This window comes from Budorcas taxicolor, chromosome 2, assembly GCF_023091745.1.
Source record: "Budorcas taxicolor isolate Tak-1 chromosome 2, Takin1.1, whole genome shotgun sequence".
Lineage (NCBI taxonomy): Eukaryota > Metazoa > Chordata > Mammalia > Artiodactyla > Bovidae > Budorcas > Budorcas taxicolor.
The window spans coordinates 132,327,358-132,351,171 of record NC_068911.1 but is presented as its reverse complement, the minus strand read 5'-3'; the positions used below and the strand labels follow the sequence as shown (position 1 = coordinate 132,351,171).

The window sequence follows — 23,814 nt, the reverse complement described above, 5'->3', positions numbered from 1 at the left end:
TAGCCAAACCTACCTACTGTGGCTTCTCAGATGTTTCTGGTTAGTGTGGAAATCTAATGTAGCTGAAAACTACTGCTGATTTTTATTAAGTCGAAGTCTGGAACTTCCCCTTGTAATGATAGACAAACTTACTTTCAATGAAAGGAAAACTGCCAGAGTTCTGAAATTCATTTATTTTATTATTACTCGGTTTAACCCTAGAAATGGGAGATCAAGAAAACTAGATAGATTTGACAGTTCTGAGGTCACAAGTTCAATTTCCTCACAAGTTGTTTCTAGATTGAATTCACTGCAAATCATATAACCCTTCACCTTTTGACATGGAATCTTTTAGGGAATTGTGTATCACATCAAGGTCATCCTGATCACTCTGGGGCTGGGAAAATGACAGGTAAGTTGGATCAGGTGAAGGAATTCCAGTGACCAAGTCTGGAAAGCCTAGGAGGTATGAGTATCACTTTCTATAACAGATCAGGGTGTACTGGAGTAAGCTTACACAGTGAGCAGGAATTGATGTTTTTAGGAATTTTGGAAGCTGGTTTTAACATTGTTAGTAGAATGGAACTGGCCTTGGTCAATTTATTCACACTACAAGAACTGGCAAATGATTCAGTTGGGACTTTTTTTTCTCTAGAGAGCCAGTTGTTAAATATTTACCAGCATAACACTGAATAGACTCCAGTTAGATTTTTTTTTAAAGCCTTGTGGATATCCATGTAATTACTTTTCATAAGTAAGATATGCTAAAAACCATTGTATGAAAGAAAGGTTAGGTGTTTCCAGAACTGAATGGCTGATTGGTATTGCAGCTCACTTGTTCACTCAGGTGTCAAAGTAAGTGTTAGTACCTCAGCTGTGTTCAGTTCTGTGACCCTGTGGATTGTAGCCTCTGTCCATGGAATTCTCCATCAAGGATCTTGGAGTGGGTAGCTATTCCCTTCTCCGGGGCATCTTCTTGACCCAGGGATCACACCTAGGTCTCCCACATTGCAGACAGATTGTCTACTGTCTGAATCATCAAAAATAGTTATATATTTAAGCAGTAGTTGTTTCTACTCTTTCCCCTTCATGCTTTCCTTTAGTTTAAATCCGTTTCTTCATGTTCATGGCGCTTGTCTTTGTATTGCCTTCTGTATGTGGTATAAAAGGCTAACTTGAGTATCTGGTTAGATTCATTTTGCAGAATCAGAACCATGTACATAATGAGTTCATAGTCTGGGATTCCCTGGTGCCAAACACCCAACAGATTTGGGTGAAAACGGGAAGTTATTTTAATAGAGTACTTTCTTAGATTTGATGAAGTGAACCCTCACAGTGCACTTCAAAATGAGGAGTCAATTATTTTTTTAAAGTACTCTAAACTTAGGGAGCTGAAATCTATGATATGAATGCTTAAATATATGTGGATATGGAAAGGCCTTCCTATTTCTATTACGATCTGAATGAACAGAATGTGCCAAAGTGAGCATATACTGTTTAAGTACAATATATACATGCAAATGGTTTCTTAAATATAGTTTTTCTCATTTCAGCTTTTTTGACAATTCATGTCAACAGTGTACTCATAAGTGTGGTGCTAGAAGAGCAAACAGGGAATTGTGGTCGACAAATGTCAAGCATTTCCATGTAGGTGTAATTTTAGGAGTACTTTTGAGAGAAATCCTTATTTGAGTTTGTGCCACATGTGAAATGAAAACCTCCCAAAGAGATAGAGCTAAAGTAGTCAAACAGTGTGTGTAGTACTTTAATACAGTTGTTTCCTTAGTAATGAAAGGAGAGAACCAAATTGACGGATTCTTTTGCTTGTAAAACATAATCTGGATCAAATGCATCAGTATGTTCTATCAGTTGACGATTCTTTGATATATCTGTATTTTAGAACTACTGATGTACCAAGGGAGAAGTTTTCTTGTCACTTTACTTGCAAGATATCAACCCGTTTATTTGGAGCGCCTAGAAATAGATATGCTAAGGATGGCACCCTGTACTCCAATAGTCTCTTTGTGTTTGCATATTTGAAGCAGCATTGTCCAGTACACTCTATGAACATGTAACGTCCTCTGTGTTGCCATTACTCACATGTAGAACGTGCCTGTAATCAGCTTTTATTTTATGTCACATTCATCTGCATTTGCAGCATTTCAAAGACTAGTCTGCAACATCTTGGCACAGATGGGGAAAGCAGAGTTGCTTATAAGTTCCAGAACTACAAAGACACAGATCAAACATACGATATTAATAAATAGCTTGGATGGGGGATGGGGAGAGGGGAAGGATTAAAAATTAGGTTATTTATTTAGAAAGTTGAAAGTCTCCATTTGTGATCATTACTCTGTTCTTGAAAGGAAATAGGTGCTGGATTTTATGTTTTGTTTTTTGCTTCAGTCCTCACGTTTCCCTCCTCCCCCTTCCTCCTGTTTTAAATTAAAATCTAAAGACAGCCCGAAAGAGTATATATAACTGCAAAAAGGATGTGGTAAGTCATGGCAGAGGTTTGTGATCTCACAGACGTGGTGGTGTCAGGGATGAAGACCAAAGGCGAATCCTTAGCTTCCAGTGGATTTACTTGAAATCCCTCACCCTTGTAGCCTATCATGGATAATAGCATATCATGGATAATTACATTTTTATAAACGGTAGAGAAAATCATTTTGACACACACATAGTATTTTCCAGCCAGACCAGCTTTTCAATCTTTTACAGCTTTCATGCATTAAGGCTCACATATTCTTTGTTTATTTTTAAAATATTATCATTAATAATAGGTTTGTTCTGTGGTCAACCTCTGAGTAGAAGACACTGAGGAAGACCCATTTTTCTCTGTTTTCCTCAAGTCAAACATTTGATACCTTTTCCTTTGGAGAAGTTTGTGCTACTCATGTTTTTCATTTAAAAAGTTATGGCAACCAAATTTTCATGGAGATTTTTAGGAGCTTTGGTCATTTTTTCAGCTTATTGCTATGTGAAAGAGAGTGAATTATGTTTAGTGGCAAAGCACCGGGTGGGGAGGGAAACAGAAGAAGAAATCATAGAAGAAATATTGTTATTGATTTGTTTGCAGTACTGTACAATGATGTGAATTCTGGCTGGGTGAACTTAGGGAAGGTTGTGCCCATAGCCACTCAGCTGCATCAAAATTCCAGGGCCCAGGAAAAACTGGGGGACAGTATTCACATTTCTTAACCCTTTCTGATCAGATGTGGTATTTCATTTTGAAAATGAAGTTAATTCCCCTGAGGCCTTTGAAAACTTTAATAATGCACAATAAATAAAATCATATCTAATAACTCAACAGTTTCATTTGGCACCATCATCATCTTTTAGATGTACTGCAATGGCAGAAACATAAATACTTGCAGGCTTTGAAAGCCCAGCTTCTATTTGCTAAATAAACTTGGCTGCTTTAAATTCCTCTGTGTACAGTCATTAATACAATCCACTCTGACAGCATTTAATTAAAGTGCTTTTCTCTATTAAATTCATTAAAAATTCTGCCCCCCCCAACCCCCACATCGTGTATAACTGCTTTCCAGATGCTGAGTGGCAGGGACCTATGAGGCTCACTTTAAATAACTTCTGATTTCTCTTTGTAAAGTGTTTATTACATTCAATTTAGAAACTGTTAAATATGACTTAGAAGAAAAGTCAGATTCCAAGACATATTCCCCATCCCTTCAGCAGTTTCTTTAAAAAAATAATTTAACTCATCTGAATAAACATTTATTATCTGTTTTTCTTATAATGTTTCAATCCTCCTAGGCACTTAAACTGGGAGGTAATAAAGATATGATTTCCATATCGGATTGGTGAATTTGCATTAGTTCTCAGCAGATCCTTGGCTTGAATACCTTTGCCTGCAGATTCAGGGAAAGTGAACAGAACAGTCCAGTATTAATAGATTATTGACAGTTTAATGTCTTGGCACCTACTTAGTCCATGAAGTATAATAACCAAGAAGCTGTCTGATATGAAAGTAGTCAATAAGATTTTCAGTGAAAACCTTTCAGTTAATTGCTGGTTGACCTTAAAGATTTCCTTTAGACAATACTGAATACAATACTGTCTTCAAGTTTAGACCAAAAGGACCATATTGACTGATAGAGTTTATTCAGAGATGATTATTTAATATCCATAGCTCCAGTATATGTGGTAAAATTTGCCTTTTCTATGTCTACCAAATGAATTGTCTTTTTGGCAGTGCTTTTCGTAAATACTCCCTTTACCAGCTCTACTTTGAAAATATCTCATTAAATCTGTTCTCTTCTCAGAAATAGAAAGTTGGGAATCTTGAGGGAACACATGATCAAGTGTTTTAATATGATAATAGAGTTTTGATAGAATTCTTTGCTCAGTCTGGAATTATAATTCCAACAGAGAATCTGACAAAGCTAAAAAGTGTGCTCTCAGTAAGAGTAATTATATAATACCTTAAAAGCATTGCACCTTAAAACGAAAATGTTTTTTAATGCCAAAATGCTTTTTTGGTTTCCATAAGTATAAATCAGATGGCTTATATTTAGTTTCTAGATTTTTTTTTTCCATGGATTTTTTTTTTCTTCTCCGTGATTTATTTAGTTTTAGTTGCATGGAAACAAAACACATATTAATAACAAATGAGTTTTAATAAAATCTAAATAAGCCACAAAGGTGGCCACGGAGCAGCCAAGGCTGTTTCTGGCCCTAACTTGAAACGATTGACTTCACTCACTCTGGACTGTGTGGTGTTGGAGCTGCAGTGATTGGCTCAAAGTGCAGGCAAAAATACTTGAATTAATTTTGTTACTTTTCTTTCCTTGTTGGTTCTTAAACACAAGTTAACATCATCCTTTCTACTCTAAGGATGATCATTTTGGCATTTAATATTTGTTTTGGAAAAGACCTACAGTGCTCTCCATACACAATCTCCAGCATTGTGTAGGTAAGCAGCATCCATTCACATTTCACTGCCATTACTGTCTCGGGGTTTTATTGTGATACATAGGATCCCTTTTTAACCAAACATCTAGTTTTTATAATTTAATTTTCTTAAAGGTTTCTTTCTTTGTGTTATATGGATTCTCTCATTGTTATTTGTTGTTTTACCTCCAGCAGCTTTTCTTGTCATAGAAACTGTTGCAGGCCTTCTGAATGCTGTTGATAGTAGAAATATTTCTGGAGACTGGGCAGGGGCGAGAAGGAAGCAAGCTGATGAATATTTCAGTTTTTATCCCTGACAACTGTGAGACCCTAAATGTACTTCTCCAAATGTCAATAATTTTCAATCAGATAATTTCAGAGTTGGGGGTGGAATTAGAGAACTGCTTGAGCCACTGAATAGTGTTATTGCTCTATGAAAAGTATGTGTGTGTCTGTGAATCTAATGAATTACCGTGAACTATTATAACTTAGTCCTTCTCAGTACTAGGTGTATTTTTTTAATGAGAGCCTACATGAACTGCCACTTTCTCCCCTCTTACAGCTATTAGACATGTTCTAATTTCTCAGAAGACTTTTTGGTCTATATTATATGACTCTTGGAGTAGGAAATGGCAACCCACTCCAGTATTTGTGCCTGGAGAGTCTCATGGACAGAGGAGCCTGGCGGGCTGTGGACCATGTGGTTGCAAGGAGTCAAACACGACTGAACGACTAATGCACAGTGCAACACAATATGACTATTGGGCTTCCCAGATGGTGCTAGTGGTAAAAAATCCACTTGCCAATGCAGGAGATGCAAGATTTGCAGGTTCAATCCCTGGGTCTGGAAGATCCCCTGGAGAACCAAGTGGCAACCTGCTCCAGTATTCTTGCCTGGAGAATCCCATGGATAGAGGAGCCTGGTGGGCTACAGTTCACGGGGCTGCAAAGAGTTGAGCATGACTGAGCTCGCACACACCTTGGATATGGCTATTACCAATACAGATGTATTCTGAAAATTTTAGGATAAGTTTTAAGAATTTTAAGCTTCAACTATTCATGTAAAACACAGTGCCTGACCCTATGCTAAGTGCAGAGTGTGTGAATGTAACACAGAATCTAACTCTAAGGAACTCTTAGATTTGTGGAGAGATGGGTATGTGGACAGATGACGATACTACAGCATGTAAGTAAGTTCAGAGAAAGAAAAGAATGACACCTAAATCCTGGTGGGCTGGAGGACCCAGAAGGCTTCCAGGAAGTAGTGCTGCTCTGGGTCCCCTCCAGAATTCCTCACTAGAGGCACTTTCCAGACAGAGGGGACAGGGGAGGCAAAGGCATTGAGATTACAGTACAGGTGTGAGGCCTGGAGCTGGAGCACAGCCTGAAAGGCTGCGTTGAGGAGCACAGACAGGGCTGGGGCACACGTTGCAGACAGGGCACCCAGCTTTCCGGAATGCGTGAGAGGCCTTGAAGACCTTGGCAAGACGTCGTGTTGGCTGTGGCAGGGAGGCCTGTTGGGAAGTAAACTAACTCAAGCAAGAGATTATAAAGGTCTATATAACAGCAGTGAGAGTAGGATGGAGAGGGGGAAATTAACCCAGCAACTATTTAAAAGGGATAATCAGCAGCAGGTGGGATTGGCTAGATGTGGAGGTTCAGGTCGGGGGAAGAGTCAGTGGGAACTCTCAGATCATAGCTGGGGCAATTTGAGGGTCTTGGAACACCAGTCGAGAGTGTTAATGATTGATTCCCTGATAATGTCAGTTGTAAGTGTGTTTGTTTTGTACTGAGTTTTCAGCTATTAAATTAAATCCACCCCTAAGCAGCTTCACATTTGAAAGTATAATGACTTGACAGTTCTAGTTTCTGAGGACGACCTACACAGGATAAGCAAATATGCTTAGAAAAGCCAAGGCAACGTGGCGCAGAGACAAAATCGGACTTGCTTTGTGAAGCTGGGTAGATAAGGATGCTGCATGACTGGTCTCGTGGGGATATAATGGTTCATCTGCAACTTGGAAACTGAAATCTTTCTTGTGGGAAAAGGAATTGCCAATCCAGTTACTTTGCCCCAGGGAGTCAGGAACTGGGATTTCTCTTTCTAGTGACCATCCTTGGTACCCTGAGAGACAAAGATTTATTTTCTTGAGTAAACCACAGTCTGAATAAGACTGCGTCACCCTGTCTGCTTTCCATCTCTCACCTGGTGTACTTACCACGAATTTTAGAAGCAGAAGTTTCTCCATACCTGGTTACTGTTAATAAGATCATTAATGTGGAGAATGTAAAACCACTATCCTCATAATGAATTAAATGTGGTTTCAAATTTAAATGAATACTCTAGAATTAACCTTTTGGATGTTTTACTTCACATTCAGTATTTATTTTACTTAAATAAAAATGATTTAATTTTTCCATATATTTTTTTTTCTTGAAAGAAAATAATACCAAGGAAGCCAGTCTGATGAAATTAAGTGAAGTTGAAAACTAAGGGCTATATTTGATAAGCTCTCCTTTGACACCTTTTCTTTGCTAAGCCACGAGGACTCTTTGCTGACACTCTCTAGATGGGTGGCTTTTACCTCACTGTCTGAGGAGAAAACGCTTCTTTGATCATTTGACTTTGTTTACCCAGTTTGGACGTTACGATATAATAAACCATACTATGTCCGTGGTATGGTAATTCTAGATACTTTGTCTTTTACCAGAGTGGTTGATTGTAATGCACTGCTTAAGACTGGCTTTCTATAAAAGGAATATTTGTACTTTTATGTGTTTGATTCACACAGTGCAGATTTCTCAAGTCCTGTTATTAAGTGGTTACATCCAGAAAGCAAAAATATGCTGAGGTAGTGTTTTATGGGTGAACATCTAATACTTTCACTAACCATAACTGTCAGATTGTTCTGACTTCTGAGTGCCCCAGCTGTAAAAATCATACAGAAAATGTGGCCTATCATAGGATTCTAAACAGCCCTATGTGAGACCTCAGATACATGCATTACCTTCTTTTTTCTTTCTGCCCTGAAGTAAAGAATCTAATCTAAACACCCTTTTTCCTTAAATAGTTTAAGCCCTCTTCTTTGAGAAGCTGGAATGCAGCGTAACTGCTGTGTCACTCATGCCATTACAGTTACGGGGAATTTTCATCTGAAGCTGAGTCTTGGCTGAGTTCTGTCAGGATAAAAATCTCCTTCTTCTGCTGCAGATTTTGACAGAATTGGGTATATAATTTTTTTAATGATATCCAAAGATAGAAAAAGTAAAAATTAAAAATTAACATTTGGGAGAGGAGCTTCTCCATGATATAATTGTTCCTTGTTTGTCTTCACTTTTAATCATAAACTGGAAACACTGAATAGTCCCCTCTGTCACTTCTGGTGTTATTTTTATATTTTAATTGGAAGATGTTTATTCACACTAAAGTGAATTTTTGTTCAAAGCTTTTAAACAGAATAATTTTTGTGTTTTCCAGCTAACAGCAGCAAGACCATGTTTGTTATGTGTTAGACAGGGATTTGTAATATGTAGATCAGAGTTCAATTTTGTGTATGCGTTTTCTCGTCTGATGAATAAATACAACAGAATCCATTGTTACTGTGAGATTAGTTTGTTATCATTTTTAAGAAACTAGCCCAAAGGATAGTGAACCACTTCAAGTATATACTAACTGTAGGATTTGAATAATTAAAATTAATCATATGATCCCCAAGTCACATCATACAATCTGTGTAAATCAGGAAGGATGATGCTTTAGTTCAAGAAGCCTATATAATTTATTGAGATCCTTTAACTTAAAGTGTACATATCCTTTTCCTCCATGTCCTCTTTGTTTCTAAGTCATTCTTTACCAATAGGTGTTTTCAAGTTATTTTTGTCACCGGATTTCTAAATAGTAAGATATAGTGGTTTGAATGAAAGTGGTTTGAATTTTGACTCTAGTACTTTTCCTCAGGAATCATTATTTTAGGTCTTCATTGATAGAGCTCTTGGCTGGCTACATGATGTCTGCTCTTGTAAAATATATCTATTTTCTACCTTCTCTAACTTAACATGTTTTCACTTAAAAGTAATTGAAACTCTGCTCTGAGTAAACTTGTTAGATGAAATTTCTTTACCTGAAACAGTTTCTGTACAAGCATAACTCAGAGGTATTGCCAGTTCAGTTCCAGACCACCATGATAAAGCAAATGTCACAACAAAGTGAGTCCCACAAATTTGTTTGGTTCCCCAGTGTGTATGAAAATGATGTTTACACCATACTGTAGTCTATGAAGCATGCATTTGGATTTTGTCTAAAAAAATGTACATACCTTAATTTAAAAATATAGCTAAAAAATTCTACCCATCATCTGACAATGTGGGGTTGCCACAAGCCTTCAATCTGTTTTTTAAAAAAATGTAATATCTGAGAAATGCAATAAAGCTGAGCTCAATAATGCATTCTATTCTTTTAAGCTTGAATCTGTTTTAAAAACTCAAAGTCCAGAGCTCACTGTTCAGGTATCACTGCCTTTTCAAAAGGTTGTTTTCGTTTGATTTACATTTTACTTCACTTGACAATTATTTAGCTAACTGGATTCACTGTTTAATAATTCTAATAGATCGTTCTTATTCTGAACCTTTGCACGTCTTTCTCTCTTGCCCTTTTGCCATTGATGATGTGTCATGAATTTCTAGTTTGGTTCTTTTAATGACATTATGAATTCCAGGTACTCAGTTCATCCTAGCATTTTATACTCTTCATTATCTTTAACTTAAGAGCTCTTCTTTCATCCATGTTGGTGCAAAAGGCACTCAGCTATACCAATGAACACACCATGCAGGCATTTAGAAATCAGAATACCATAGGTAACTGTCAGCTTTGGTCATGTCTTGTTACTCTTGACTCATTTTCACTCAAATATAAGGTCTTTAAGACTTCCCTGGTGGCTCAGCTGTTAAAGAATCCATCTGCAATGCAGGAGACCTGGGTTCAATCCCTGTGTTGGAAAGATCCCCTGGAGAAGGGAAAGGCTACCCAGTCAGTATTCTGGCCTGGAGAATTTCACGGACTGTATAAGTCCATGGGGTCACAAACAGTTGGACGCGACTGAGCGATTTTCACTTTCAAAGACACTTTAACGTTACCTGTAACTTGAATCTGATCTTCAGAAGATAGGCCTTCCCTGTTAATTTTTAGGCAGAGTTTTGTGTTTTGAGATGACACTGTGAACGGTGGTAGAAGTATAGGGAACAGGGGTAAATGAACAGTCATGGGTGTCAGGCAAATGGGGCTTGGGTGGATGGGCTGAGGGATGATTTCTCCTAGGAAGAAAGACACAGGTTGTAGCCTGGACCATCCTGAAGAATCTACTCTTCCTGAATTATCCCATGAACAGTTTGTGGAATGATTTTGGTCATATTAGGTCCTAAATTATCAAATAAACCTATGTATCGTGACGCTGATGAAGGAAAAGTTTTCGTTGCTTATAGGTTCAGTATATGCCTATGTTTTATCTCTTTTGCATTCTAATAGGAGAGAGATTTGCTTTTTATGTGTCATGGAGTCGATTTGATGGAGATACAGCTCCTCATCTTGACCCTGCTTAATTTGCTATCAGCTCATCTCCTTGTATTAGAAAAGCAGCTCACTCAGCTACCTCTAGAGTCTGCAGACTGGCCACTCAGTATAGTCAGATTAAGGACTACAACACATTTTTTTTTTTAACCCAAACCATACCAAAGTTGTTGGTATAGTTGTTCTCAATTTGTTACTAAAGAGGAAATGATATAAGCCAAAGGCTGTTTTAAGAACTATGCTTCCTCTAAACCCCCAAGTTTGTTTTAACAGATTATTGTGTCATAGTGTTTTTATGCTTTTATCTCTGACCAAAGTGTTTATTTTGAGAAACAATCATTAAACTGCATTAAAAACATACACGATGTTCCAATGCCATCTTGGTTACAATATTAAAGGAAACTCAGACTAAGGCTGGATGAAATTGAACACATATTTCCATGTCAGACTTCCTACCATTTTGCTTGTTTGTATTGATTTCTCTTGACATGGTCTTCTTTTATTGAGCACTATTCTTTTTTTTTTTTTGGTTCTTATTCTCTCTCTTCCCGCTTCCTCCCCTCCCCAAATCCCCTTCCCATAGCTATCTGTGCTAAGAGCAATTGTAAAAGGAGACCAACTTAAATTAAACTTGCCTGGAGTCAAAATGTAATGTAACACCTGTAGTCTGCAATTTGTCATCACTTCATGGATACTTTTTTTTTTTTAATAACAGATTTCCTGAGTTTTGACCTTAGGATACTGTATAATCCAAAAAAAAAAAAGAAAAAGGCAACAAAACTAAACCATAGTTTTTAATAAGTCTTATAATGTTAGAATGTGAAATTACAACCATAAGAACCAACTCAAGTAACACCATTTGAAGTTAGAAATAGTGCTGAGTTGTACATCTGGGCAGATATATTTTGCCTGTGAAAATGTCTCTGAATGATCAAGTCAAGAGGCAAATCATACTGCTGGGTACTTCTCCTACACTCGTTCTCTAATACCTTCCTAGGTGACTGAATTCAAGTAAGGATGTTTTTAACTCTAAGATCCATTTTGAGTTTTATAGTAAATGGTGTAGTTGTCATTAGGGCTAAGACAGAGCTATATATTCAGTATGATTTATGTGGTATAGAGTTTTCAAACATCTTAGTATTGGGATCTCCTTTCACTATTCCTGTTAAGGACTCCAATAATGTGCATATCAATATGTAACATATTAGAAATTAGTTCTGAGAAAACTTAAATGTTTATTTTTTGAAACTAACTAGAAATAATAGGTGTATAAATGATATATTTTAATGAAGATCACTGTATCCCCCCCGAAAAAAATATAAGAAGAGTACCATTGTTTTAAATATATTTTTGCAAATATTTTTAATGTCTGAATGGAAGACCTCTGGATTATCATAATTGCTTCTGTATTCATTCTGATACAAAGTGTAGCTTATGGTTTGGTTGAAGTAAATGAAGAAAAGCAAGCCTCACACAGACATGTAATTAGAAAAGGAAGGCATATTTTGCTAGCTTTTCCAGGAAATTATGATTTTCTTTTTTTGATACAAAACTCTACAAGTGGTCATTTCTTAAAGGTTAGTTGCAGAGTGGAATCTAAAATTATATCAGTGAACTTCATATTTTTTTACATTATAATTCATTTGTCTGCCTGTTACTTTGAATAAGTATTTTACCTATTCATAATTTTATAATATCAATATTTATAAAATATTGATGTAGTGAGTTATGTAGATCTTCTAAATATTGACACATTTCATTGTATGACATATTTTTAAAAAATTCTTAAATCATCACCAGTATCATTAGGGAGGTATTTAAGTATAGGGGAAGTAAGTTTTTAGTGGAAGCTACAAGTTTTCCAAATTTTTTATTTTTGCTGGGAAGGTAGAATTTAATCATTGGCAACAAATTGTACAGATTTTTTTTTTTTAATCAACAGGCTTACTTGATTTTTAAGAGAATGTTTGCCACAAACCTAAGTCTGAATAACTATAGTATGCCTGTTGTTTGTTACTTCAAATAAAAATGATATTTATTTCATTACAAAGGTGCTAGTTCAGCTCTCAACTCACACAGTTGCACAAATGCTCTTTGCTCAGACAGTAAAGAATCTGCCTGCAATGCAAGAGACCCAGGTTCTATCCATGGGTTGGGAAGATCCCCTGGAGAAGGGAATGGCTATGTACCCCAGTATTCTTGTCTGGAGAATTCCATGAACAGAGGAGCCTGGCAGACTGCAGTCCATGGGATTGCAAAGAGTTCGACATTTCTGAGTGACTTTCACTTCACTTCTTTCTCATGAGAACTATTTTACTTAGGTATGCCACAGAAGTGTATTATCTCTCTTTATCCTTATAAAACTGCAAGGAAGATTTTATAGATTAATAAACACTGTGGTTCTGAGAAAGTAACTTGCTCAGAGTTGCACGGCTAGTAAGCAGATATGCTTTTTAGGATAAAGACTGGATTCAAAACCAGAACTTTGTAACCTCACAACTCCTGCTAACAACTTTTATATAAAAGCAACCTTAAGGATTATACAGTGCCCTGGAGCTGATTTTAACACAAAAAAAAATGGTGAAAAACAAACAAATGCCACAAACTATTAGATAAAAGTTCCTGTAATGAGTGATGGTTTCTTTACTTTAAAGCATAATTTTGCTAAAGATGAATAATAGCAAGAAAAAGTAAGTTTCAGAGAACAAAAATAATAACCGGCTTGAAATTAAAGGAAGGAAGAATATGGATTAATCTAGTATAGCAGAAGAAAGATGTACTGAGCACTTAGGTGTGCCAATGTGTAGCTCACAGTCCAACAGATGAGAGAGAGGTAGGATAGTTACATTAATTATTAATTACTAATGCTGAATTCTCCCCATTGAGTTTTGAGCCAAAATTTAAAGTCTTAGATGCTGATTTTGAAAAAAAGTAAAAATTAGAGGGTAGAGCTAGGCTGTTGGAATATAAGACAAATATCTCAGTTATATTTTAAGACAAATATCTCAGTTATATTTTTTATATATAGTATATTTTAAAAACAGCAGCACTGACTCATTCATTTAACAAATTCTAATTGAGTTATGCATGAGGGCTTTCCAGTTGTTCTAACCAGTTTTTCTTATTGCCTGTTAAGTATACTTTCTCAGAATTTTTAGTAGAAGAACGCTTTCCTTCTTTGGATAAACTATTTTACCTTCTGTTATTTTTGTTAACATTCTGTTATTTTAGATGAGGTAAAATTAAACGAGTAAAATTCTGTTAAAATTCTGTAATTCTGTTATTGACTCAAATGCAGTTAGAAGTCATCTCCTGTTGATGTTCACCACCATGGAGAACCTGAAGCTCTGGTGACACTCACTCACTCCTGCGGGTGAGGCTTGTCGGAGAGAGAGAGGGATGCGGCCACCTGGGAGCCGATTTTAACCCATTACCTATTACCCCACTAGATCAACCACCCTCTATAGTCACCTCCTTAATAATTTCTCATTTTCTCTATATAAAAAAGACCACAAAGTCTTGGCATATTATAAGTAATCCAGTTCACCCCATAATGATACAGTGAATTATATACTTTCCTAAACTTAATCATTCAGGATCTCACTTCCTTCCCTGCAGGCAAAAGCCATTATATTTTACACATGGCTCCCAGCTGGTTTTCATTGAGGCCTTCAAAATCTATTTGAACACTGAGCAGTTTAAGAAGAGCTGCTTTATCTTTCTTAGTCAGTCTTTGTCATGGTACCATTTTGTCCTTGTGTTTTTAAAATTTTCCATCTCTTAGGCAGAAAAACAACGTATATCCTTATTGTGCTTTGTTACTGGGCAAGGAGGTGTTGGGTTTTATTTTGAAGTTGATGTCTCTTTTGAATATATTCACAGCCTTTCTTTCTTCATCGCTATGTTCCTGTTCATTTATACACATGTATGTCATATTTCAGCCCAAAGAGATTTCAGTGAATAAATAAGAACACACTTATTAAACTTTCAAGTTTCTATTTGATTATATTCTACTCATAACTTATTCATCAACACTTGACTGTTGGAGACAGGACTCCTTATTAGAAAGCTTTGTAGACTGCTAGGTCCAGTGATTATAGACATTCCAAAAATATTTGATAAACGAATTCTTTTTTTTACTTTTTTAACCCAAGGTCTATGGTTTTAAACATAATTTCTTTTAGACATGATAAACACTTCTGATGAAGAAGGCAGTCATCAGTTAAATGTAAGTTAACCATCTTTTTAGGATAGCAGTGCCAATGCATCCTTCTGATTGTTTTGATGATAGTATTGCTATTTGTGATACTGTATTGAAAGTCCAGTTATATATGTGAGCTGAGTTTCTTACTATATATATATATATATGTATATACACATACACACAGGAATATTTCTCTTCTCTCTAGTGATAGTGGTGGTTTCAAGTCCTACTGTGTTTTGGGGTAGATCAGATGATATGATTATAGATCACAGTAAGGGTTTCCCTCACCCTGATAGTAGAATGCCAGGGCCCCGCTGCTCTGGCTCTCGCCCTGACCACCCCTCACTTGTCATTTCTGTCCAGTGGAGGGCTGTCTGATGCCATGTCCTGTGATGGCAATGACAGTGCTGCCGTTGGAAATGTGCTATATCTCTGCTGTCCAGTGTGGTGGTGTGCAGTGTGGATATCCAGCACTGGAAAGAAGGCTCATGTGCCTGAGAGAGCTAAGTGTTTTTTCTTCTTCCAGTTTTAATGAATTTAGATGTCAGTAGCTGTGTGTGGCTAGTAAGCTGCTGTATTAGGTGGCACAGATTTAACTTGCTGCCTCCCTCGATATTCTTCAAATATATTGAGTGTACTTCTTCCTCCTAGCTTGTTCATTTGCTATTTTCCTCTGTCTGGGATGCCCTTCTTCATGGCTGGGTCCTCACTTCCTTCAGGCTTCTGCTCAAATGCCACCTCCTTAGGGAGCCTTCCTTGAATCACTGAATCTAAAAGAACGTCATCTCCCCCCCCAGTTCTTCTCTGTACGCTTTGCTCTGTTTTTGCTGATAGTATTTATTACTGCCTGATATCTTACTTACGGTCTATCTCCTCTACTCTGGAGCCTTTGCTCAGTTTTCCCATGCGATCTTGCTCATAGAAGACAGGAGAACAGCATGGTTACGGACATGGGATTTGAAACCAGATATGTTTTAGATTCCCAGTCCTGCTAATTAGAATCTATGAGACCTCTCATAAATTACCTATACTCTCTGAATCCCAGTTTTCTCATCATGAATGGAGTAAAAATACCTAGTCCAGGATTATCGTGAAAATAAAATGCATTTATAGATTTAGGCCGGTGTTTAGGTTCATAATAAACTGTACATTAATGCCACCATCTATTATTAATATTATTATTATTATTGAAGCTGCCTAGATATTTTACTGCTGTGAACCCTCATCGTTATATTTAAAAAATAACAATAGAAGCTACAAAAAAAGAAATAGAAGAAGACTTTCAAATAAACCTTTTAAAACTCTCTTTGTAGAAATTATCAGAAATGAATTGCTGACCAGATTAAGCTCAATCGTGATGGAGAAAAATCCAAACCAAAATGAACTGGGATGAATTGTCAGGCTTCAGTTTGCAAAGGTCATGAAGAAAGGGATGGATAGCTATCTTTACAGAATGATATATTCTGTTATTTGGGAAAATCATGTGAAGAGAGATGATGGACTTTAGGAGTACAAAGGTCAGCTTCTGGGCCCATTTTGAAAAAGGGGAAAAAGGATGAGGCTGGAAAATGTGCAGACTTGGGCAGATTTATGTAACTATCTGGGTAGCTGCTCTATCATACTTACCTTTTTAAAAAAATATCAGAAAACAATCATCTGGGTTTGGAAAGAACTTGTTAGGAAAGAGCATATCTCTGTTTAGTTGGCAGGGCATTCTCTGTCTTGGTTGAAGTAACTGTAAATTTTGTGGTTTCAAAAAGTCAATCATCCAGAAATATAAGCCTGCACTGTCGGATGATCTGAGGAACAGGATGGTGTGTAGTCCATCCGGCAGGAATCAGTGACAGCCTCAGGCTAGAGTTACTCAGGGTGCTGGCTGGGGACAGGAACCAAACTTGAGTCATTCTAGTTAACACACAAGGAATTTCAAATATTTCTGAAAAGTTCAGACAGAAAAACCAAAATTTAGTAAAGTGGGAGTTCAGAAATCAGTCCTATGAAGAAGTGACTTGATCCTGCTGTTTAGATGGAGGATTTGGGAAGAGAGTTTGGACTGCCATCTTTGTTTTCTGGCTCTACTCTACTTTTGTTCAGAGTCTTCACACCATTGGGAGAAGTGCTGCACGACAGTAAGAATTCCCTGATTGTCATAATAATAAGCTATTACAAGTGGCTAGTGAGGAAATGTAGGCAGTTCTTTTTGCTAAGAACTATCTACAGACAATAAGCAACTCTCTGCCTGGAGTAATCAGAACATTTCAGGAGAGTAAAGATAGCCGAGACTTGGGGGACTGTTTTTGTCTCAGATATTACGCACATTGTACTCTTTACTGTCTGGTCAAAGATGCTAGAAATATCATTTAACCTTCATGCAAATACTGTTATGCCTTCTAACTCAATATAGAATATTGAACTAACCCAGGATCTCTCACTTTGTAGATCATTTCTCTCGCTGTTATTTCTCTGAAAAAGATCTTCCTCTCCTATGAGGGCAGCGACATTGTCATTGTTCCTTGGAATCTACTTTTTTAAGACTGACTGCTCCCTATGTTTAAAGTTTCCAACTTTGAGGGTGTTCTTGAAATGCTACATGTTTCCAGGTTGTTATTGATTCAAGTAGCACCTTCACAAGGAACTGTGAGGACTAAATGAGTTAATCCATGTATAGTTCTTAGAAATGCCTGGCACAGAGTAAGCCTTCAGTTAGTGGTAGCTACTATGATCATTGTTTTCCCATTCCTTGTATGGCTTCTCTCTATTCGTGTGTTACTACTGCTAGGTTCAAAGTTAGAAAGGGAGGGAAAATAGGCCAATTGGTGGGACCTCAGGAGAAGAACAAACCCTATCATGCAGAAAGATTATAGTAACTTCAAAGTATAGTTTTGGAAAATCTCTTTAAATCTAACCGATGCACAATGGAAAACCCCTAAAGAACCAATCTAATTATTTAATTAAATGGAACCGTTATGCTGACTTTTACTACAGAAGGCAAGCATAATTTAGAAAATGGGGCATTTTAATTCTCTTTTGTTTTCCAATTAACGCAATTGCTCTAAAAGGAGGTCCTGTGCTTGAGTGTACATGTTCTATGAATACATATTCCCTGCGTAATTTCAGTCTCTCTCTTATTCTTTCTCATCCAAAAAAAAAAAAAGCAACCAAACAAAACACCCTCACCTGTTGACATGGAGGTTTATTTATTACAGTGCTCAGGCTACCCAGATTACAACCTTGGAGCAAATATCTTCCTGCCGTCAAAGCTGCCCCGAACACGCAGGCCCACCACGCAGCTTTCCTCTCCCTGTGGCTATAATTAGGACATTGAAGTAATGGAGCTCTCACTTTTTTGCTGATGCCAGCTCACCACAGCAGACCACATGAGTTTACTCTTAGTTGAAAGTGGTAAAGAAAATGCCAAGAACATTCATTTTAATTGGTCAACATTATATGGGCCTTTAGTGCCACCGTTTTATGGTCCTCTGTTTTAGATTTCTTTCTGCCACCAGCCATCAGCCTATTATGATGGGTGTTCTTATGTGCATTTGATTATCCTTTTATTGTTATTTGTTTATGAATGATTAAAAATTTCATCCTCTTTTTTTTCTACCTAAGTAACAATTTCATCTGCCCTAATAGCTGTTAAATTCTATAGAAAAGACTGACGTATTCACATCAGTGAAAAATTAGTTTTTCATCAAATAGTCCCTGAGACTAGGAGAGATGGCAGAGATTTTTTTTCTTAAATGCTTGCTCTGATGCTGATATTTTCTAGTCTGAAAAATGGGTCATTAGGGTAATGTGTGGGGAGAGTGGCAGTGATGGTACCAGTGATACTCTAGTGTAACCAGACATGTTTTTTATGCATTGATTGGACTGAGTTCACTTGAACTCTGGAAAATGTTTAATTTGTTACTCTAACATGGAAAACACCATGTAAAATAGGAGAGAATGGTAAAAGAGAAACATGTGGTTTTTAAAAAATGCACTCACTATTCTTAAAGGTCTTGGGGCGGGGGTGATCCAGGAAGTTAGACACTGATCTGAGCGGAGGAAATACAGTGTTTGCCTTTGACATTGATAGAATACTTTGTCATGGGGACCTTCATGGTAGCCTTTTAATTACATAGCACTGCTGCTAATGTTGCAAGATGTGAAGATTAGTCAGATTGAAGAAGTTCGTAAGTAAATATTAAAATGGGAAACTATTTCATGCAGAGAGGACATTGTAAAAGCAGTTATGAAGATCAAGAATAAGTTTGCCCAGCTGGTGTCAAATGTGGCTTCCCTGATGGCTCAGCCATAAAGAATCTGCCTGCAACGCAGGAGACACAGGAGACGTTGTTTGATCTCTGGGTTGGGGAAGATCCCTTGGAGGAAATGGCAACCCATTCCAGTATTCTTGCATGGACAATCCCATGGACAGAGGAGCCAGGCAGGCAATAGTCCAAAGGGTCACAAAGAGTCGGACACTACTGAGTGACTGACCAGAACCAGCGTCAAATGACAAAACTAATGCAATGTAGCAATGAGTTTGATATCCTTTATTCAAGGGAGACAATCCATGGATGGGGGCTACAGTTCCTCACAAGCAGTGGAGCAATCATCTGGAGGGATTTGGGGCATCATTTTAGAGCATTAGAAGTGGCAACACAGAGGACCGGGCATGATTGGTGGGGATTGCATATCTGACTGTATTTAGAAAGATCAAAGAACAAGGAAGTAAGTATAGAGCCCAGAGCTGGCATTGCGTTTGGGGCTGGGCTGAATGGATACTGTGATTCTGGTCAAGCAGAGCATTTACAGCCAGCCACATGAAAGTTCAGTCTGCTGATGTGGCACCAGGCAGGAGTGGCCCCAACTTGGGTCTAGAAAATTTTTTTAAATACTAGTTTTGCTTTATTTTTGAGTGAGGAATAGGTACAAATGAAAGCGAAATTTAAATTAATTACAACTAGAAAGCCTTGACATGAAGGATAACAACAACAGCAAAAAAGGAAGTGAGCTGCGAAACAAAGGATGACTAGTTTGTTCTCTAGCCTCCATGGTGGACTAGTGGCTAGGATTCTTGGTTTTCACCCAGGCTAACCAGGTGCAGTTCCTGGGTAGGAAACCAAGGTCTCACTTCAAGACACCAAGCATTGCTGTCTCCTTGACATTAGTGATATTGAGAAGGTCCATTTATGAGTATAAAGTAGTCATCTAAAGTTCATAATTTAATAAAAAGTTGTAAGTTTTTACATATATATTAAAAAAACATGATTGTTTAAGGATTAAGCTCAGGGTTAAAAGAAAATAAATTTAAGTTGTTCCTAATTTTATGGAGTATTGATTTTCTGACTCAAATACTATTTCTCTGTTACACTTCAAGAATAATTTATGAGGCTGATATAATAATGACTTATCATTTTTTGGATGTTTGGTCTAAGCCAGAGGTGAACAAACTCTGGCCCATGAACCAATTCAAGCTACCTCTTGTTTTTATAAATAAAGTTTATGGCAACATAGCCATGCTCATTTGTGTATGTTCACATTATGAAGATAGAATTGAACCATGAGATGGTGAGGCAACAGAGATGGTGAGGCCCTGCTAAGGCTAAATAAAATATTTCCCACCTGGCCCTGTGCTGAAAAAGTTTGTCAACCTCTGGCTTAAGGCAGGCACTGTTCTTTAAATGCAGTATGTCATTTAATCCTTACAACATCCCTAGGAAGCTAGTATCTTATCCTTCTTTCATATATGATGAAATTGAGGCCTAAAGATGTTTAGTGTCTTGTACAGAGACACCCAGCTGTGTGGAAGAATCGGGACGTGAATTCATGTGATCTCATTTGCAGAGCCTGCACTTTTCCTTTGGGTCCAGTTTCTTTGTCCTTGGGCTCCAGAGAGGTGGCACATCATACCGGTTAACAGCAAGAGCCTAGAGCCAGGTGCTTTGAGTTTGAATACCCTTGGGCAACATGGGACTTAACTTCTTTGTGCCTCAGAATGGAAACATTACTATTATTAACCTCTTGTTTTGTAGATGAGATTCTGAGTCTCCAGAAACTCAGTTAAGTTTTCAGAAGACCTGAACTTAGACAATGACTATGCATCACTAAAATGCTAAGCAGACAACGTGTATTTTAGAAGAATGATGGCTTTTGAAAGGTGAAATAGTGAATCAAATGTTATTTATTATTTTTTTTAATTATCAGGTCCTTCACAGACAGCAGTCTCAGCCAGCCAAGGAGAGTTCTCCTCCCAGAGAAGAAGCACCCCCACCACCTCCTCCAACCGAAGACAGTTGTGCCAAAAAGCCTCGGTCTCGTACAAAGATCTCTTTGGAAGCCCTTGGAATCCTCCAGAGCTTCATTCATGATGTGGGCCTCTACCCTGATCAGGAAGCTATCCATACTCTTTCTGCTCAGCTGGATCTCCCCAAACACACCATCATCAAGTTCTTCCAGAACCAGCGGTACCACGTGAAACATCATGGGAAGCTCAAGGAACACCTGGGCTCGGCGGTAGATGTGGCCGAGTATAAGGACGAGGAGCTGCTGACGGAGTCAGAAGAGAATGACAGTGAGGAAGGCTCGGAGGAGATGTACAAAGTGGAGGCTGAGGAGGAGAATGCGGAGAAAAGTAAGGCCGCGCCTGCTGAAATTGACCAGAGATAATGTGAACTCCAATCAGGTGAAGCAATACACCAGTCCAAGGATTTTCTGTTTTAGTTTCTCTGAAAACTTTTTTTTTTTTTTTTTTTGCCTTATTTTATTTTTGTCTTTTTTGGTCTTTTTGTTCTCCTTCCTTTTTGTTTTTTTTTTTTTTGACATTTCTTTGTTGCACAGGATACACCTGTAGACTGAATAAGTTCAGTATTTCCGAATCAGACATCGCCTTGGCAAAGACACTAAAGTGTTACGCTTTACAATGGACTGGATCATAGTCATTATAATCACAGGAGACTCTGCCTTCATTATCCTTGCACTTATGGAAGCGACACCAGGCAAGTTCCCAGATGAAAAGACCTACGAAATGAAGGAAGCTACAAGTGTGTGTGTATATGTATATGTATATATCTATATATTTACATATATATATTAAATTGCATGGGACAGAGAACTTTACAATCCGAAAGAATAGACTGTGAAATGAGTTCTTAAAGAAGAGACTTGTTTATGTATTAAAAAAAAAAAAAACCACTTCACAGTGAGTCGCTTTGGCTTTTTGATAAACTGCGGCCTGCTCTCAGGGTGGGGTGACTTATTTTTGAATTCCTATTTATTTTCTGTGTTTGTCCCTGATTTTTTTTTTTTTTTAATTCTATGGCTTCCTATCTGGCAGCTTGATGGGTAATTTTTGAGGTATGTATTTAACTAAATAAATCAACACTGCCAAAAAAAGTAAAAGAAAGAAAGAAGAATAAAGTGGAAAAAAAATCAGGGCACCTTAAAATGATACCAGTCACATTAATCTTAAAGACACAATGCACACTTAAATGACTCGATGTGTTCCGTTCCTCAACTTGTCGTTACTGTAGTGGACAGGTGCATTTCTGTGGAATTCCAAACGAATGAAGCTGAAACTCAGTGCAGAGAAAACGCATTTATTAGTGCAGCCTTGATAAAATGACATTTTGACATCAGACAAATGGAATTCACAGTATGAGCCACATTTTATTGTGAAATTTATTTACCTGCTCGTGGCTTCAGATCTTAAAATTAATAAGCCTGCTCATTTTAACTTGTTTATTGTTGCTGTTTTCTTTTACTTTTCTTATTTTAAAAATAGAAGATAGTTCAATGTAATGTTAAGTTAGAAAAGAAGTTGCTGCCCAGGTAAAGGGGCTCCTTCTCAAATAAATCCCCGTTCCTCCAGCTCCCGAGAGACGTTTCTCATTTCTGTTTCACTTTGGGCGTCTTCTTCTTCGTACACATTCCATCCATGTAACCAGACATTTTTAGTCCTTGCTCTCATGCACCTCATCCCTTCCCTGCTATGGGAGCAGCCCTAACGAAAACCTGTTTTTAAATCATTGTGCAGCTCCAAGCAATAGAGTAAGCAAAGCAATTTCAGTGGAATCACCTACTTGTCATAAACTAAAACATTTTCCCAGTTACCTACATAGCAGTTACCTTACGTAAAGCAGAACTAATGCCGACTGGCTGTTTAAGGGAATGAGCATTAAAGCTGCAATCTACTATAGTTCTCCCACCGCCTTTAGCTTCCCATCAGAAACCATTACTTGCTACTTCTACTTCTAGTCATTGCAAGAGGAGACCTCACCTTCAGGACTGGCCAATCAAACCTAACTCATACTTCAAGGTGGCCATCAAACAGTCCCACATGGTTGGATTTTTTTTAAGAGTTGTGCTCTCATGCAACCTTGTCAAAGACCTCATGCAATATCACTTTGAAAGTTATTTTCTGTTTACTACACAAACATTGTAATATAACTGTTAATACTATTTATATATTTGAAAGGTATAAAAGGTCGGAGTTAAAAAAAAAAAACCTCTATTTGTAGATATTAACTCAGAACTTATGATATACAGGGAGAAGACATGTTGCAATACAAGCTAATTCTAGCTGCTCAGTAACCTCTGGAGTTTTTAAAGGGACATTTTCCTGTACTTTTTCAAATAATGATGTTTAAGAAATTATCTTGACATGAGCGTCATATACCTTTGCAAAAGGATGGTGGTTTGCAGTCAAGCCCTGGGCCCATCATTCCTATTTCTGTAGTATGCTGCAGCTTTAATCAGAAAGTCCGTGGTTGCTGCTTCCTGATCTCCGAGTTACTCTTTTCCAAATTGTCTTCTTACACTGTTGCTGAAGGTCACTCTGTACAGGTAATGGAAACTGATTTTGCCAAGCTCTTACAAGGTGGTTCATCTCTCGATGGCATCCGCATTTGGTATCTTTTACACTTCAACCAAAAATTTATTAGGTATTTTTCAATGCTAAGTCTTGCCTTTTATTTTTTAATTTCACTGCCAAGTTTGCAGTGGTTCTAAGTGAATCTGTGGGCATTTTAGCCTGTGGTCTTGCCAGATCTTTGCGAATTACAATGCATATATGTCTATTTATTCAATATCTGTCATATAATATCTATTTGGAAGAAGAAACTTTCTCTTGTAGTGCCTCTTGACAAAGCACAATTTCCTGCCC

At 37.5% G+C, this 23,814-nt stretch overlaps 1 protein-coding gene across 1 annotated transcript in view; it reads left to right on the top strand.

Annotated features, from left to right (window-relative positions):
- Window positions 1-21,320, top strand: part of SATB2 (SATB homeobox 2) — a 195,525-nt gene extending 174,205 nt beyond the window's left edge. The window contains exon 10 of the mRNA XM_052635479.1: window positions 20,859-21,320. Within this exon, the coding sequence (XP_052491439.1) occupies window positions 20,859-21,320 (462 nt within the window). The remainder of the gene's footprint in view (window positions 1-20,858) is intronic.
- Window positions 21,321-23,814: the final 2,494 nt, after the last annotated feature.